This window comes from Phalaenopsis equestris, unplaced genomic scaffold, assembly GCF_001263595.1.
Source record: "Phalaenopsis equestris unplaced genomic scaffold, ASM126359v1 Scaffold223304, whole genome shotgun sequence".
Classification (NCBI taxonomy): domain Eukaryota; kingdom Viridiplantae; phylum Streptophyta; class Magnoliopsida; order Asparagales; family Orchidaceae; genus Phalaenopsis; species Phalaenopsis equestris.
This window is the reverse complement of record NW_018241430.1, coordinates 109998-126706: the sequence shown is the minus strand read 5'-3', so window position 1 is coordinate 126706 and position 16709 is coordinate 109998. Positions and strand designations below refer to the sequence as shown.

General features: G+C 37.6%; 1 protein-coding gene across 6 annotated transcripts in view; it reads left to right on the top strand.

Moving 5' to 3' along the window:
* LOC110037678 (arginine/serine-rich coiled-coil protein 2) overlaps nucleotides 1-16331 on the top strand; it is a 46273-nt gene extending 29942 nt beyond the window's left edge. For 3 of the 6 annotated variants that reach the window (XM_020742381.1, XM_020742377.1, XM_020742380.1), the window contains 3 exons: nucleotides 15251-15336; nucleotides 15490-15524; nucleotides 15906-16331. In XM_020742381.1, the coding sequence (XP_020598040.1) occupies nucleotides 15251-15336; nucleotides 15490-15524; nucleotides 15906-16140 (356 nt within the window). In that variant the 3' untranslated portion in view covers nucleotides 16141-16331. Of the gene's footprint in view, nucleotides 1-15250; nucleotides 15337-15455; nucleotides 15525-15905 lie in introns of all 6 variants that reach the window. The other 3 variants (XM_020742378.1, XM_020742382.1, XM_020742379.1) reach the window with 3 other exon arrangements.
* Nucleotides 16332-16709: the final 378 nt, after the last annotated feature.

Sequence of the window (16709 nt, the reverse complement as noted above, 5' to 3'; positions counted from 1 at the left end):
AGTGATTAATTTTAATTGAGATGTGACATGGTGTTCCCTTCCGACTAGTACAAAAGCCCACTATCCAGTGCGAAGATGTCCTCCCTCTATCAAATAAGCCTTTGTTCATATCGAAAGGAGTGGATGTAGTCCTTTATTCTAGATATGAAATATGGTGGCATAACACCACATTTATGAAAGTAATGTTATCAAGGAATCTTTTGGAGACACTTGTTACAGTTATCTTAGAATACTTTGTTGTGTAGAGCATGATTTATGCCATTTATGTTTAAAATGCCTAGCATCACCTTATTCGATGGTGACCTCCAACTAAGCACAACCAAATACAACCCATCTCTCGATCACATTGTGGCAAGCAACATTGGAGTGAATGTGATTTTGATTGAACTCATTTCCTTGGTTAGCTCTACTAGTGTGAGAGTATTACCATTGCATCTCAACATCTTGCTTCTTGGCAGGATCAAGCTCTTGTATGGGTATGAAAAGCAAGGGCTAAATTCATGTCTTTTACCCTCCCACACAAATTAAAGAGGCTCTACATAAAGACAAACATTTGATCAAAGGTGGCATGCAATTCCTTATGATTCTTGTAGTTGTGATCTAGAATGATGTGAAACACATTGTGTCAAATCAGCCTACTTTTTACACCTGTCCATAGTTGCAACAAATTTTGAAGCCCACTATATATAAGCTAAAATGGTAAATAAGAGGTCAGAAGAAAAATTAAGATACTCGATCATCTCTATGATTATAATGGCTACATACTTTCGCTCATTGTTTCTTACATGTAGAGTGACACTAAAGATGAAGGGAATGAAGACCGTTCTTTCTTTCCACCCAAAGGTGTTTGTAAGCCTTCAATAGAAATGTACGATTATAAATATAGAGCCTCTCTTCATGAATGCAAGGGCATTTATCTTGTTGTCGGGGCTAGCTAGCTCGGACTTTGAGATGTCGTTGCAATTTTTCATGTGCATGCAAAATATGGCACTCGATAGGATGCAATGGAGAAAAAAGATTCATGTAGCCGACCCCACTTAGTGGGATAAAGGCTTGTTGTTGTTGTTGTTGTTGTTGTTGTTGTTGTTGTATGCATAATAAACATATTTTAGAATCAACAACTTTAAAGAACTAAATAATTCTATTTTTTTATTCAGAAAAATGGCACAACTGCAAACTCTATTCCATTAGTTCAAAGGATCCCATAATTAAAATGTATTTGCTTGTATGATGCTTCTTTGACTTAATAAGAACACGGTTGGTGGTGGTTCCTCTCTACTTCTCTTGTTCTAATGAGCTTGATCCACACTTATAAGTTTATACTCTAACAAAGTCAAGGGAGGGATGGCTACTTCGTAAATTGTGAATGTGAGGCGGTTTTGAGATGCTTTTAGGTTTTTGAGCATGACAATTACAATACTAACGGTTTCAGATTCTTTCAACTATGCAGTGTTTAGGTAAAGCAGTGCTATATGATGAATCAAAATGTCTCCATAAACAACTTTACTGACATTGGCTATAGGCAAAACTCACATACAGACTAGTGCACTAAAATAATGGTATCCTTAACAAGCTTGATGATTACCCTTGACTCAACTATGTCAAGGAGTTGCACCAAATGACCTTGTTATGGAATTGAAGTTGTGAACATAAAGAACACTTCATTTGGTCATAGGCTAAGATGCTAAGCTTGGTCTTTGAATTGATAATTTATAAAGTTGCCATCAACCCTAAGGACCATTGATCAAAAAATTGCCAAGGCACATGTCTTTAATAAAAGAGAAGGTGATTGTTGAAATCAATAAGCGAATTGAAGTATGTTGCCCCCTTAATAGAAACTGTATTATTAGAACAACGACTATAGTTTTCTTGAAGTGAAAGAGCAAGCACATGCTCATCTATATTGACCTTTAGGTTTAATCAGAACATGTCTATAGAACTACTTCTTGCTCCTCATTAATGATTGATAATGTCAATACCATGACATTCTCATTTAATCTTCTATTGATTAGTCATTTTTCTATAATCCAATCATAGAAGATGAAAATCACATATTTTTTCATGCAAGTCAATATACAATGCCTTTTACTAATGAGAATTATCTTATGAGATATTTATCCGGCTATATATAGTGTGAGGTAAGCGGTTCAACTGACTTCTTGTGTGGCTTATAAGAAAGACATGCTACAATAAAATTTTGTTCTTAGGCTTAAAAGACATTACGGGCTTTCTTCTATAAGGATTTGAACCTTACTTTTGGACATTACGGGCTTTCTTCTAAAAGGATTTGAACTTTACTTTTGACGAATTGATAATTCAGGTACAAGAATGCCATGCTGGCATTAAATTCAATGGAAAGATGAGCCTTGTGAAATGTACTTTTTGGGTTTCCTCTTCTAGTTTGTGGTGCTTCATTGGGGGCATTATTTCTAACCTCACCAAAATTGAGGCCATTATGAAGACGCCTTTTCAATAATTCTAGGTTAGCTTTGCTCTTTATTTGGCAAGTTTGAGTAAATTATACAGTTCAAGTTATATCTCTTTGGGAGATTTAGTTCTTTTTGAAGCTGATGAATAATGCTTTATTCATTTAAGATGAGGCTTACCATTAAGATTTTTACAAAATTGAACAATATTTGTTTTGCCCCTTTAATCCTAATAGTGCCAGATTTAAGAGTGGCAATTCTTTATATAATAGCATGATGAGGTTAGTTGGGGGAGGAATAGTGGTTTTGGGTTGTCTTAGAACGGTAAGTGGAAGAGGTTGTCCTCTATTATTATCAATTAGGGGATTATGGGAGTGCATACTAATAACAACTGAAGAACACTAATGTCCATCGTTGTTGTTCATAAGCATTTCTTTTGCATGTTGGCTTGTAAGATGATACTGCCATTAGAGCTAGGCATGCTTAAAATTCTGAGAACCACGCCTGTGTTGATCAATTGCCTTGCCGAGTGGATGGTGTTCCTCCTAAAATTTGACTTGTATCTCACAGGAGGTTATGAAATGGCAACTTTGGGTGGTCTTGGGAGTTGCATGTGCAATTCTCACACCTCATAACATGATCTACTGAACCAATAACTTAAGAAGAAGGGCGAGTCTCTTATAGCTATAATTTGATAAAGAATCATCCATGTTGTCTCATAACAGTGCGGGGAACAGAAGATCCCCTATTATTATCAATTAGAGACTAGTGGATGTGGAAATCAATTATTCTCCAATGGAAGAACATTTTCTAGTGTTTATCATTGCTGTTCATAACCTTCTCCTTTGCATGGTAACTTATTGATAATATTGTTATTAGATGTAGATACGCTTAAAATTTTAAAAAATAGATCAGTGTTGATCAATTGTCTTGCTACTAAATTTAATCTGTATCTTTAAAAGGTTATAAAATGGAAACTTTGGGCAGACTTGGTAGTTGCATGTGCAGTTCTCACACACTCAACATGATTTGCCTATTAATAACTTGAAAAGAAGAGCTTATCTCTAATGGTTATACTTGCATAAAGCATCATCCATGTGACTCTTCATGCTCTCATAATTTCTCAAAATACTAGCCATTATTCTTCTTTGTTTTTATCTCACTAGAGTGAGGCATAATATGTCACTCGACTAATTAGAGTTCTATTCAAATGACTGGTAGAGTACAAGACATTGATAACAAGTCTCAAATTTTCGAACTCATTATCACTCAATTGATTGGTGATTACAAGGTAAAAAATATATAGTTTTCTAACACAAATGCGTCCTATTCTTATGGAGAAGTTGATGATAGAATGACAGACCTAAATGTGATCATTTGTTATAACATTTTGTAGTTGTTGGATGTTAGAGTCAACCAAGTTATGTTGGAGTAGGAAATGAGAAGCCAATTGAATGCAATCTTATCTTTTATAAATCCCCCATGAACTCCGCCTGCTTGGCCATCAAAGTTTGTTTGACCATTATGAAATTTCTATTGGAGCTAAGTTAGCAAAACTCCTAAACAAATATGTAGCCTATAATGATGCAAATACATATGCTCGCCAAGATTTCAATTCAATTATCTTAAAAATCTCATGTCTTATAATCTTTGATAAAATAAAGATACCATAACAAGCTTCATCGCTCCTAGAATAAACCCCCCAAGAGGAAATTACTTATTAATCAATAGAAGGATCGATACCAGATTTAACTTAAACCACAATAAAAAAAATAAATATTATTACGGAAAACAAATAAACGTTTACAATCAACACACTTGAAAGGGAAAATATAAGAACACGATACTCGAAAATCTGAAATAGCAACAGACATGACACAAACACTTAAATAAGTGTGGATATCAGGATGGTGGTGGTGTCGACGAGGTTTTGGAAGGTGGCGTAGGGTGGAAAAGGCGGCCCCAAGAAGAAAGAAAGGCGGTTGTTTCGCCGGTGTCGAACAACAAGCAAACAAGAGGGAGCGATGTGGGGGGCTTGACCACTGCGATGGCAGTAAAGAGGTAGGATTGAATGGCAGCGACAATGAGGAAGGGCTAGACAACAGTTAGGTGGCAGGGACGTAGTCAGAAATGGCTAGCACAACATCTTTTGGGAAGGGAAGGGAATTTCTGGTGGGTGCAATAACAGTGGCAGCAATTGGGAGTGCTTGAATCACAGGGAACTTGGGTTGGAATGCATAAACTACAGGAAGAATAACGTCGACAACTGCAGCAAGCAACGACGAAGGGGAACAGTGTGGGAAGGATGCGGAAGGGGAATGTGAAAGGTAAATATAACTTGGAGATCAAGATACAGTCGAAACACCACCTAAGGATACAACCCCTGAATGGAAGAAGAGATGTCGGTTGCTGTCGTGTTGCAAAACACATGAAAAACTAGCCCTATACTCATTCAAAATAAATAGATAATAAGAGGATAATTAAGAATAGCCTGTGAAAATGGGTTGAATCAGAAGGGAAGAATATGGATCTAGTGGATCTACACAAACTAGTCTGTCACTGTTTATGCGAGAAGTATATCATGCAGGATGTGATCGCTCTTCACACATGCAGGACACAATCTTGCTTCATGCCATGCCAGTGTGAGCGGTGCTCCTGCGTCAGCCTCCCGGGGTTGGGGGAGCCCCTCATAGCATAGTATCAGATTGGTCGTGTTGAAGGTTGAGCTGCTGTAACTTTTCGATAAGTCAATCTTGTAGGCGTTGTTTTTTCAAAGCATATTCTGATAGAATAAACATCTATTCTTCTTTGGCACAACCTGGGTTGGAACTGTATATAGATGTTGATTCTTATCAAGTAACCCGAGTCATTAAATCTATAATTTGTTTCTTCTTTTCATACTCGAGTGAATGCATATGATAAACAAGTATGATAAGAGGAATCAAGTCTGGGACGAGATATGTGGGCAGACCGAGTCACTTTCACTAGCAATCACTTAGGGGAGACCTCTTCTTCTTCTCTGGTAGGATTTAGGTCCCATTGGTGAATTTTCTTTGCCACTAAACTTCTAAGAAAATTTTTAAATCTGTGATTCATCCATTTTATTTTATCGTATGTTGGTGGGTATACTATTAATATGAATCCAATATCCTAGTATTTTATATAATTCTTCAGAGGTTGCTTAAAAGCTCTTTATCTCTGATATGTCGGGCCTCCCTCAATAAGGGCAAGTCAGGAGGTCGGTTGTATATCTGAGAATTTTGAAATCGTTTTATCTGAAGTTGTTGGTCTAGTATCAGTTCCTCAAACTCATGGTCTTTTAGGACATTCAATGACAATCATGTTGATGCTCCTCTCAACATCTGCAAAAAGATAGTTTTATGTAAGGCTGTCAAAAAAGCTCGTTCGTGAACCGTTTGTGTTCAACTCGTTAGGGAGTTCGTGTTCGATTCGTTCGAAAAGCAAACGAGACGAACACGAACATTTTTTTTTTAATTCGGTTTATAAACGAACCAAACACGAACAGTCATTTGTTCGATCGTGTTTGAATCGTTATTGTTCGAAGTATAAAATAATTTAAAATAATTATATATATATATATTTATTATATTTTAAAAATAATTATAAACTCTAAAAATTAGTTATATTTTAAAATTTTAAATCTTATAAATTATAATCTGATCTTCAGGTTTGTCTCTTAGCTTATATTAAATTCTATAATTTCGTATTTATCTTCATATTCATCTCTTAGCTTAAATTTTCTTACATCTCTTTTAGATTTATTTAGTTTCCTTAAGTGAAACAGTTTTTGGGAGTGGAATCTCACATATTGCCTCTAGATTTGATTTTTTATGGATGAGATTTGATATTATGGTTTTATTATGAGTTGTGCTTCGACTATTTTGCATTTGTGTTGTGATTCATACAGGTTTAACCATTAGTTTCATATAAGTTAAGTTTTTGAAAGATTTTGAACTATTCGAACAATTTGAACTAAACAAACAGATTTGTAAGATTTCAAATAATTCAAACAATTTGAATAAATCAAATAATTTGAATAATTCGAACAGTTCGAACATTTGAAACATTTCAATCATTTCAAACAAATCAAACCAAACAGGAGTAGTATATTCACGAACAATTTCAAACATGAGCTTATTTCAAACTCGCGTAATTTCAAACGAATAGAACACGAACACAAGCTCCATTTGTTCGTGTTCGGTTCGTTTACACCTCTAGTTCAAGGCACCCTGATCTCATACTTTGCTTGAGTGGTCATTGCTTGGAACTCACTACCTTCTAGAATAACTACTGTCAACTCAGCTAGAATCTCTCTCTCTCCCGGGTTTAACTGGAATTGATGACGTCTCTTCCTCATCAACTGCCAACTTTTCCTCCTTTTTTGTATCCTTACATTCTTCAGCGTCTAATGTGTCATTGCTCATTTCTTGAACACCCTGCTCAGTGAAATACATCATTCCCTTGGTTGTACAATCTGATTCAGTATGAAACACTTTTTGGCTGTGACAAATTTAGGAATACTTGTTTGCTCTACCTATTCTGTAATTTGAATCAATTTCTCCTGAGATGGGGTCAGCTTGGATGTTCCTCTAGATGTACTCTAGTTGTAAGAACTTAGAGTAAACCCTGCCTGCAAGCTATGACAGCTATCCGGTGATATTATTATAACTATTGAGGTCTTATAAACATATCATTCCTATGAGGTATAGTTAGGTATTGGAATTGCATCTCACGTTTCTTCTTAGACCAGGTAGTGATCTTGGTTTTCTCTCATGCTGGTGTAGGTGCTTCAAATTTTTCCACCAAAACAATGCACATTTTTAACTTACTGACGGCTAGCTTCACAATTCCGCATGGTGAAACGTCCTAACACTCAGACACATTCCAATGTCCAAAGCCACTCGATGAACTCGTCAATATTCATATGGTCATCATAATATGGCAAGTTCACCATTAATTTGAAATCCTGGCTTCTCAGATATTTTAGGTCAAATCTTCGAGGTAGATGTTATTTATCTTTGGAATCAAATGGAGTTTGGGTGACTCCTCTGGATTATTTTCGTTCCTCAAGTTCATTGAGCTATTGAAGCTCTAGGCGTTGTTTTCGTTGTATCTCTTCCATGGTAAACTCCTGATCGGTGTCCAACACTTATCCCCTCGATGCCGTGATTAGGATTTAGGTGTAAATAGATGGAAGGAGGTATGTAATGATAATGTACGTGAGAAACAAAAATTTTGGCTAAAGATGTGGGGGACGTAGAAACTCTAGGATACCAAATGATATTAGAATTAACCCAAATCACAATAGAAAAAATGAATATTATTACTAAAATCAAATAAACAATTACAACTAACGCACCTGAAAGAGAAAGTATAACACGACACCCAAAAATCTGAAATATTAATAGACACGATAAACGCTCAAAGTAGTGTGGATACCGCGATGGTGGTGGTGTTCGACTCAGGTTGGAAGGTCGCGTGGGGGTGGAAAAAGTGGTTGGCAAGCAAGACAGATGGGTTGGAATGCAGAAATTGCAGGACGAACAACATCAGTCAGGGTGATGGCAGTAAGAAGTGGTGGGCTAAAATGTCGGTGGCAGCAAGGAAGATGGGTTGGACAGTGGCTGGGTGGCAGGGATGTGGTCCGAGATGGATGGAACAACTGGTGGAAAGAGGAGAGGATTTTTGGTGGATGTAAGAGTGATGATAGCACGTGGGGGCATTGGAATCGCATGAAACTTGGGTTGGAATGCAAAAACTGCAAGGAGAACAACACTGATTGCTATTCCGAGCAGCAACAATCTGGAATAGTGGTGGGGTGCAGTGTAGGGAGGATGAGGAAGAATAATAAGGAAGATAAATACCACGTGGAGGGCAAGATACAGCCGAAGGACCACCAGAAATCCTCGGATACAACCCTCGAAGGAAAGAACAGACGCCGATGGTTGTCCCGATATGAACACGAAAAAATGAGTCTAGGTTCATATGAAAGCAGTTGTGTAATAAGAGGAAAACTATGAGTAGCTCACGAGGACCAGCCGTTCCTCTGAAGGGGAAGAACTTGGACCGGTTTGGTCCAGGCAAAGCAGGCGGTTTCTACTTACTTGAGAATTATTGTGTGTTGGACGCGATCCCACATCACATGTGTGGGATGTGATCCCGCTTCACACTGCGTCCGTGCAGGCGGCGTTTCCACATTAGTCATGACCTTAAGATTTAGCCATAATCATCAAGCAATCTCATACATAAAATACTTCTGCATCCAAGGAACCCAAAGTGTGCCTTGCCTTACATTATTGATTGGATTGAAAGCAACCTTTCATTGACTGCTCGTAGGAGGGAAAACTATCTAAAATGGATCCATGCTTATGAGAATCCATTTTAGGGTCACACGACATGATATTACTATGATTTATTGGGTTATATGAGGTTAAGGTAGCCATGGACAAGTTCATGTAGAATCCTAAAATAAAAATAAAAATAAAAATGAAAATCAAAGTCAAAACTAAAATGTTGGGATGCTTTTGGTTAAGCACTAGACAGGTCTCTTGTGGCCACACTTTAACAAATATTTTATAGACATTAAGTTAATGGGGAGACCATCCATTTGCCTAAAAATTGGCTGCATATAACGAATTTATCATGTGATGAGGTTTTTTAGAGATCACAATCTATATATCTAGAGTGCTACCCTGGATTTATTCAAAAATGCTGTCTTTTAAGAGCGTCAAAATTTGCATTGGAGTCTATTCGCAACAATTGGGGCTCATTTGTGTGTGCACAAGCACTTTAGTTTTTCATTTCGAATATTTTTTTTTCAATTTAAACCTACACATTAAACAAGTGTAATATAGTTGTACGGATCAATCAAGTAATGAATGGCAAACACATACACATTCTAAGTTAGTGAACAAGATTGGCTATGCTAATCTTTTAGACAATAGACAACTTGTAGTTGAATGCATGTTTTACTTTTTGAGAACAAAAATAAGTAGTTTAACCAACTCTTAACTTATGTGAATATTCACGTAAATGGTTTTAGTTGGATGTGTATAGTGTAAAGCATGTGGGTGAACAATGCATCTATTAAGCTCTATATAAAAATTAACTTAGCTTAACAGGCTTATGATATCTTGATTTAACAAACACCAGAATCACAGTTATATAAAAACCACAATAGAAAAAAATAAATATTATTACTAAAAATAAATTACCAGCTACAACCAACACACTTGAAAGGAGAAATGCAACAATATGACATCCAAAACTATAAAATTGCAACAAACACAACAAACTCAAACGAGAGTGAATCTTAGGTAGTATTTGTAGCTGTTAAGGGGCTTGAAGGGCGGTAGCATAGGGTGGACTCGACAACAAAGAAACGACGGCTAGAGACGGTTCTGGGTGGCGGGAATAGCAACTAGACTGTGAGGAGGTGATTCCAATGGCTGGGAGAGCAGCGAGGTTGCAGGTGGAATGGTTTTGGGGGGTTGAAACATCAAATGACCGTGCAAGGAAAGTTCTGGAATAGCTGCTAGGTTGCAGGGATGTTGTTCAGGTGGTTGGAACAGCAGTTGACATCAAGGAGAGGGGCTTACTTGGATGTGGAAGCGAGGCTGAGGGCTGGGAGAAGGTGGAGGAAGGTGTTAGGATGGTAGAGCAGGATGGCAATCAGGATGGCAGACGGTTGGCTACTGGGAGAGGGAAATCATATGGAGAACAACCGAGAGGGTTGTTTTTGGACGACTGCAACAGGGAAGACAGCGATAACGTTGAAGGGAAGGATGCGGGGGAAGCGTAGCAGAGGATAGTCACAACCTTGGCCGTGAAATACAAGCTAGAGCACCATTTGTTTGTTAGATGCTGCCCTGCAATGAATAATGTGATGCCAACGATTGTCCGAATAAAACACGCGAAAACTTAGAACATTAGAAACACAAATATATAATAATAGAATAGCGAAGAGTGGCCCGAGAGGACCAACCGACTCCACAACAATGGCAAAACTTGGACGGCTAGGTCCAAGCATGAAAACTAAAGTCTGCATGGTTGCAGGAGGTTTCTGTGTCATTTCTTTGTATGCGGGATCGCGAAAGGTGTCCCTGTATGCGACTCTCCAGTGCCAGCTTCTCAGGATTGGGGTAGCTTCGATGTTCGACGCTCTCTTATCAGTCTCCCAGGATTGGGGGAGTTTCTACCTCATTCGTTGAAGCTTCTCTCTTCTCTTAGTATGGTGCTTGGTCAGCCCAGTTGATAACGGAAATGTTGTATTCTCCCGGTTAAATCTTTTAGGTTCTTTCATTCTAAAGTACTTTATGGTAGAATAAATACGCATTCTCTTTTGACACAATTTGGGCTGACATTGTTGATAAACGAGTATTCTCATGAATCAAGTCTCGAGGCACTACATCTGTAAACTACTCTCCCACTTCTGTTGCTCTGTTGGACGTATCTGATAATTAAATATTTGAGGAATCAACGCTAGGACAAATTATGTGACAAACTAGGCCACTCTCTCGAGCAATCATTTACGAGGGACGTATTTTTCTTCCCTGGTAGAACCTGGATCCCTTTGAAGATTGCTCTTTCTTGCAAAGCTTGTAAGGTGCTTTCCAGCACAAGGTCTTTAGGAAGTAGCTCAAAAGCTCCTATTGTCTGATGTGTTGGACCTCCCTCAGTAGTGGCAACCTAGGAGGTGGGTTATGTATATGTGAATTCTGAAATCATCTTATTTGATGTTGCGCTGTATCTAGTATCAATTCCTCAAACTTATCGCTCTTTTGGACTTCCAATGTCAGTCTTGTTGATGCTCCTCTCAATGCCTACAAAGAGGTAGCTCAAGGCATCATAATTTGATAATTTGCATGAAGGCTCATTACCTAAAACTTACTTTCTTCTAGATCAACCTTGATTACTCCAACTGGAGTCTCTATGGTAGGATCATCTTGAATCATCTTATTGTCTTCGTCTTGAAGTTGAGGCTCATATCCGACGTTTCATTATTTTCGATGTAACTGACTATTTTTTTAATTGCTACTCCTTGATCAATGAAAGTGATCATTCTCTTAGTTGTGCAATCTAATTCAATATGCCCAAATTCATGGCATTTGAAACACTTCCTGATTTGGATGGATTTGGAAATGCGGATTGGTTACATCTGTTCTCCACTCTAAGCTAGTGTCTCGTCAGGCAGAGTTGGTTTAGATGCTCCATTAGGCGTACTCTTGTTGCTCGATCATGGGGTTAGAATCTACCTGTGAGATAGCATGACCATTCGTGAATGTTCTCTCCACTTTAAAGCTAGGGTCTGCATATTGTATTTGGAATGAGTTGGTTGATACTGGTGTTGCATCTCTCATTTAATGTTGGACCAGGTAGTGATTTTATGTTTTTCTTCATGTTTTCATGTGATTCAAAATTTAAAACCAAAATAACACACTTTTCTTTAACTGATTCGCGACTAGTTTTTACTAGTTTGCTCGATGGGTTGTTCTGGTACTCAAAGAAAAGCTCCATGATCTGGAGCAACTAGAATTTGTTCGAATCTATGCGGTTGTCAAAATATGACAAATCCACCTTTACTTCAAAATTTTGGCGTTTCAAATATTTCAGGTCAAATCTTCGCGGTAGAGGTTCTTTATCCCTGACATTTGTATAGTGGAAGAGATTCACTCCATTTCTTCGATCTAGCAAATCACCGTTGTAGCTACGGGTGATTCTGCTGGATTGCCTCTTCTTGAAGGAGGAAAATCTCTATTGTAGTTGGATGATTTCCTATCACTCGTCCTCCATAAAAGGTTGGTTCTTGGACATTTCTTGGTGGATTTTTTATAAATGGTATTGTGTTTTTTCCTCCCTTTTGGGTCTTCGGTAGTTGTCTATTTGTTGGCGTGGTTAGGATTTGGGTGTAGGTAGATGAAATAGGGTGTATATGGACGATTTAGGGTATGGAAGAAAAATTTTGAGTCTGAAAAATCAACAAGGACAAGGAATTTAGTTGGGATGGGTATCTGGGGGGTGCTAGAAACCTTAGAATAGGACTAGGATTTAGGCTATAAGATCAGATAATGAATGATATTGAAGTCAATCCAATCAGAATATAAAAAACGAATATTTTTACTGGAAACAAATAGTCAGTTACAATCAACACATTTGAAAGGGAAAATTCAGTAACACGTCATCCAAAAATTTGAAATAGCAACAAAAACGATACAAACACTCGAGCTAGGGTGGATCTTGGGTGGTGGTGACCGTTGTGGGGCTTGGAGAGCGATAACATTGAAGGTAGGTGGATCGAACAATGAAGAACTATCATCTAGGGGCGGTTCTAGGTGGCGGGAACAACAACTAAGCTGCAGTGAGGTGGTTCTGGCGGCACGAGGAATGGTTTTGTGCAACTGGAACAGTAGTGGCAACACAGGGGAAGTATTTGAACAACAACTAAGCTGCAGGGATGCGGTTCAGGTGGCTGGAAAAGTAGCAGACAACAAAGCGAGAGGATTACGATGTTGCGTCAGTGAGGTCGAAGTCTGGGAGAAGGTGGAGGAAGGTGTTAGTATGGTAAAGTAGGGTGGCAACCAGGATGGCAGATGGTTGGCTGCTGGGAGGCGAGCAATCAACAGGAAGAACAACAGGGAATGCAGCGACGATGACAGAGGAAAGGATGTCAGGGAAGGATAACATAGGATAATTACCATCTGAGGCACGAGATACAACCAGAGCACCACTTGTCTCTCAAATACAACCCTCAAAGGGAAATCTAAGTTGTTGATTGCTGTCCCAAACAAAACACAAAAAAATTAGCCCTAGACCATCAAAAAACAAATATATTATAATTGATAGCGAAGAGTGGTGTAACAGGATCAGTCGACTTCACAACAACGACAAAGCCTGATCTGGTTTGATTGTGGTGGCTGAACCAAGGAATGCAGTGACGATGATGAAGGGAAGGATGCCGGGGAAGGATAGCGTAGGATAATCACCACTTGGGGCACGAGATACAGACAAAGCACCACTTGTCCCTCAAATACAACCCTCAAAGGGAAATCTGAGATGCTGACTGTTGTCCCAAACAAAACATGAAAAAATTAACCCTAGAACATCAAAAACACAAATATATAATAATATGATAGCAAGGAGTGGCGTAACAGGACCAGTCGACTCCGCAACAATGACAAAACCTGGTCTGGTTTGGTCCAGGCGCGAAAACTAAAGCCCGCATTGTCGTAGGAGGTTTCTACATCTTGTCTCTGCACGTGGGATTGCGGAAGGCATCCTTGTGCGTGGTGCTCCTGTGTCACACAAGAACATCCAAATGTCCAAGCTCATGACTATAATGGTGTGGTATAAATTCAATGTATGGTATAAATTCAATGTTAGGAGTAAGTAATACAAGTTTAAGTACTGTTTTAGGATTATCAAATAAACATGGAAGATTAGCAAGTAAAAATACATCAGTGTAAATCTATACTAAAGATCAAATACAAATAATCTGTATATTGATCGGCTTCAAATTACCCCACATGCTTGCCTAATTTCCACCCAATCTAATATTTCAATTTAGAACCTCTTCGCTCCTCAAGCAATGTGGAGAAATTGTTACAAACACACTTTCATTCAAGGACAAGCCAAATTTACTTGTTTCAGCAAAAGGTATCTCAACTCAGATATTACGATGTAAAGCTTTTCGATGTCCTTCAAATGTCGGCACATATAAGATTAAATTAAATTATTTAGTCAGTACTTTCTTGAACTTTGGTGGTGAACGAAAACAATCATGAAATAAACAAAAGACAATGTATGCAATATTTGATTGAAAGTATACAATTAAAAAGAATGGAAATGATATTTATATGACTTAGGATATTGAGTGTGAGAGATTCCAATTGAATGAAGAGACCAAGGGGGATCTAATGTAATGAACATGTTAGACTTTGTCTTGGTTTTCGCTGGAAATGATATAACGTTTCATGCCTTTTGTAATTTTCGCTGATTGTGCTATGGTCATGTTTGGTTGGCTCTGGTGCGCTCTATCTCAAGCAATTGGGAAATCAGTCTGAAGGGTAAATTTAGTAATTATATTGAACTTAAACAGTGTAAATAATTTAAAGAAATGACACTGAAGTATATCATGATATATTTCAAAATTGAATCAAATAACTCTATTGAATCTCATGAAATAAGAATTAATCTGAAATTTTAGTTTAATATTATCAATTTAATCATCATTTTATTTCAACTAATGGCTTTGCTGATGAAATAATCGTTATGTTAAATTTTATACAGGGTAACCGAAGTAAAGGAATTTTAAAAGTTTGTCACGTGAAATATCATCTATGCCTACAGGACCATTTTAACTTTCCCTTCCAAGTTTGCATGCTTCTAGCTTTTTATTGTTTCAGCAACAAGTAGCTTATTCAACCACATTCACCTCTCTTATAAATATTTGTTCATTAAATGTTCGATTCTTGTGTGTTTCTGGCTATTCCATTCGTAGATTTTCTATGAGAAGTTGTCTAAATGGTCTGTCTTTTACAGGGGATCATTTTAGTCCCCGAGTATACAAAAGTGTCAATTTAGTTTCCATATTTTTAAAATATGGGCTGAATTTGTTCTAAAGGACTATTTTAGCCACAGTTAAAAGAGTTTGGGGATTAATTTGATATTTTTATAAGCTCTATGACTAAAATGGCCTCATGTAAATAGTCAGGGGACAATTTTGGCACTTTACTCTTTTGTTTTGAATATTCCATTTTGTTTCCAATCTAATTGGAAGCTAAAATCTATTTGCATGACTGTAACAGTAAACAGGAACCTTGTTGGGACTGGAGGCTTGTCAACCGACCAGAAGAAAAAACTTCTTTGGGGCAGCAAGAACAGTTCCGAAGAGGTAGGCCCCTATGTATGCAATACTTCTACTTGTTTGCATTATTTTATGAATAAAAGAAATTCTGATGTGCTTCACTGCACTCTACTTTCTCTACATTTTATTTTCATTAATGTTCTTAGTCCGGCTCTCGATGGGATTTACAACTCTTTACAGATCGAGAACGCCAGGAAAAGTTCAACAAACTCATGGTAATTTTTAACACCTTCTTTCTCTTTACTTTGCATCAAGCTTTCGAAAATTGGGGCATTTATATACATTCCACACAATTCCTATGTATTTACATGTCTAACATCTAAAATTTTCTTTTTAGATTCATACCATCCAAATTTTCATCACACAAAAAAATACCACCATTTTCACTTCTATAAAGCGAAATACATCTTTTCATGCATAGGTGAGATACTATGTAAATTGAAGTATATGTGTAAGACATGTAAATACATAAGAAGTGGGTGTTAATTTTGTAAATCTTCCTTTTTTAAAAAAAAGATGAATTCAACATTCATTCGTTGCATTTCCTACCGCTTTGTTTCTCTGAAATCGACCATTTACTAACACATGTTTTAAAGTCTGAGGTTGCCTGTATGGCCAATTGTAGGGTGTGAAGGGAGAGGCAGCTCCTCAGGAGCGCAAGCCCGACGAGAAGGATGCAGAGAAGCAGAAGGAGCTGCAGATGGATTTGGAGAAGCAGTACACTGCCGGCCTGCGGCGCAGAGATGGCCGCACCGTCGGCCTTGGTCTGTAATTCTCACCGTCTTTCGCCATTTTCCTTTTTTAAACCATAAGCTCAGTGCTGGATTATAGATCTGATAGTTTTGCAATTTATTGCAATAAATTTAAGTGGAATGCTCTTGACTTAATTTGAAATCTGTTTATTTCTCTTGGTTGGATGATTTCATGGCCTTCGAGTGAGGTTCTCTTGCTGTTTCTGTGGGGTTTGTCTATCAGTTTGTCGTCAGTACAGATGTATGGGATGTTTTTTATAAATATTTTTAGTATCAAATGCCTTGGTAGTTAAAATTGTCTTACATTTGCTGGACTTATTGATTTCTTATCTTTTTTTGGAGGGATATAAACTCACTTGTACCAATTATGCAAATTTATTTGGTGGTAAAACACACACACACACACACACACACACACATAAGAAATCATTAAGTCCAGCAAATGTATGTATGTATGCATGCACGTACGTACGTACGTACGTGCTTTTATCTATTTACATAGTTTAACACCAAAAGTTATTATTTTTTGAAATACACTTTTTCATGGATAAGTAAGCTGATATTTGTGAAAATTAGTTTATTGTTCGATTTGCAAATATATAATGATTCTGTGGTATGCTCGCAAATTCTTTTTATGTGTACAGAGAG